The 1,580-nt window shown below is 46.1% G+C and overlaps 1 protein-coding gene across 1 annotated transcript in view; it reads right to left on the reverse strand.

The window, feature by feature from the left end:
- LOC117955483 (hexokinase-4-like) overlaps positions 1 to 1,580 on the reverse strand; it is a 4,936-nt gene that overhangs the window by 1,463 nt on the left and 1,893 nt on the right. The window contains exons 2-3 of the mRNA XM_034890009.1: positions 1,404 to 1,503; positions 204 to 387 (exon numbers count right to left, since the gene is read on the reverse strand). Of these exons, the coding sequence (XP_034745900.1) occupies positions 204 to 387; positions 1,404 to 1,479 (260 nt within the window). The 5' untranslated portion in view covers positions 1,480 to 1,503. The remainder of the gene's footprint in view (positions 1 to 203; positions 388 to 1,403; positions 1,504 to 1,580) is intronic.

Genomic DNA, 1,580 nt, shown 5'->3' on the forward strand with positions numbered 1-1,580 from the left:
CTGGTCTTATCTTGGACCCGGCTAGTCCTGGTCTTTTCTTGGTCTTGGACTCGGCTAGTCCTGGTCTTGTCTTGGACTCGGCTTGTCCTGGTCTTGTCCTGGACTCGACAAAGGTGGACCTGACTACAGCCCTATTGTGTACACATGACATGTTTTATCTCATAAACATGGAGGACTTTTTCCCGATGACCCGTCCTACGCACACGTGGACGCCGGGGTTGATGGACGTCTCGTCCACCGCCACGTCAAACTCCGTCCTGATGTCTCTCAGGGAGCCGTCGTCTCCGAAGCCCCCCCACTCCGTGTTGATGCACATCCGCCCGTCCTCGCCTTCGACGCGCTCCACGTTCTCCATCTCCTCCATGTAGCAGGCGTTGGTTCCCGTGCCTGAAGGAGAACACGGGGGACTGAGTGTGTGAGTGAAATAATAATAATAATAATAATAATAATAATAATAATAATAACTAGAAGATTCTGCAGAAATGTTATCAGTGTGCCTGCTATTGGGGCACATAAAACCTATTTAAGACCTTCTGTTTCCCAGAAACGACTATGAAGTAGCTAGAGCTGAGCCAACCAGACTCCATGTAAAAAAACAGCCCTTTTAGCGTGCACAGAGTCAACATATTTTCACATGTAAATCAGTAAAGTTTGTGTTTATTTCAACCAAAAATAGAGTTATGATGGTTGGAAAAAGTGTAGAGAAGACCAAAAACGTCTTTTCATAGTTTTATTTGGTTTCTCTTGTCTCTGGAGGAAGTGTGTTTCACGATGCTAAAATGGCCGTTTATTTACATGGAGTCTGGTGGGTGTGGTCCATCGTGACATCATGTTAGCTGACCAATGACACGTCTTCTCCTCGTTGCTAAGGTGATTTCCACAGAGAAGGAGCCAGATATCCCTTTTTCCATGTTTTCTATCAGCAGTTGGTGAGCCTACCGCGAAAAACCTTAAGTCCGATAGACCCCATAGTTACATGTCTGCGACCGGCACGAGATTTCCTACATTTTCACCCCAAAAAAACCTGTGATTTGGGAAAAACCGTGCTTGGTATCTGAACGCCCATTCAGCCCAATAAATGCCAACGTCTTGTCTTGTCGGGGACTAGTAGTTGGACGAAAATTTGGCGGTAGATTAAGAATAAGAAATAACAATAATAATAACACTGAATAACACTGAGTGAGAATTCTGCAAGATGTCAGGGATTCTTCGTGGTCTCCGTTAATGGTTTTTATGAATGGATTTGTTTAGAAAACCACAAAAAGAGTTTTTTTCGGAGTTGTAGTACAACTCTCTCTGCTCCATTTAGGCACGCTAGCCGTGGGTTGTAACTCCGTCCAGAGGAGTCATACTCACTCCTCTGGCTCCCACCCGAAGATGGACTCTCTAAAATAAATACACACCGATGATCATGCCGATCTCGCAGCTCTGGTCTTTATAGCCACAGCTCATCATCGTGCCCACTGTGTCGTTCACCATGGCAACTGGGCCTATATCATAGTCCTGCAGAGAGAGGGAGAGGGGGAGAGAGAGAGGGAGAGAGAGAGGGAGAGAGACAGAGAGAGAGAGGGAGAGAGAGA

The sequence above is a fragment of the Etheostoma cragini genome, chromosome 13 (genome assembly GCF_013103735.1).
Source record: "Etheostoma cragini isolate CJK2018 chromosome 13, CSU_Ecrag_1.0, whole genome shotgun sequence".
NCBI classification, from domain to species: Eukaryota; Metazoa; Chordata; class Actinopteri; order Perciformes; family Percidae; genus Etheostoma; species Etheostoma cragini.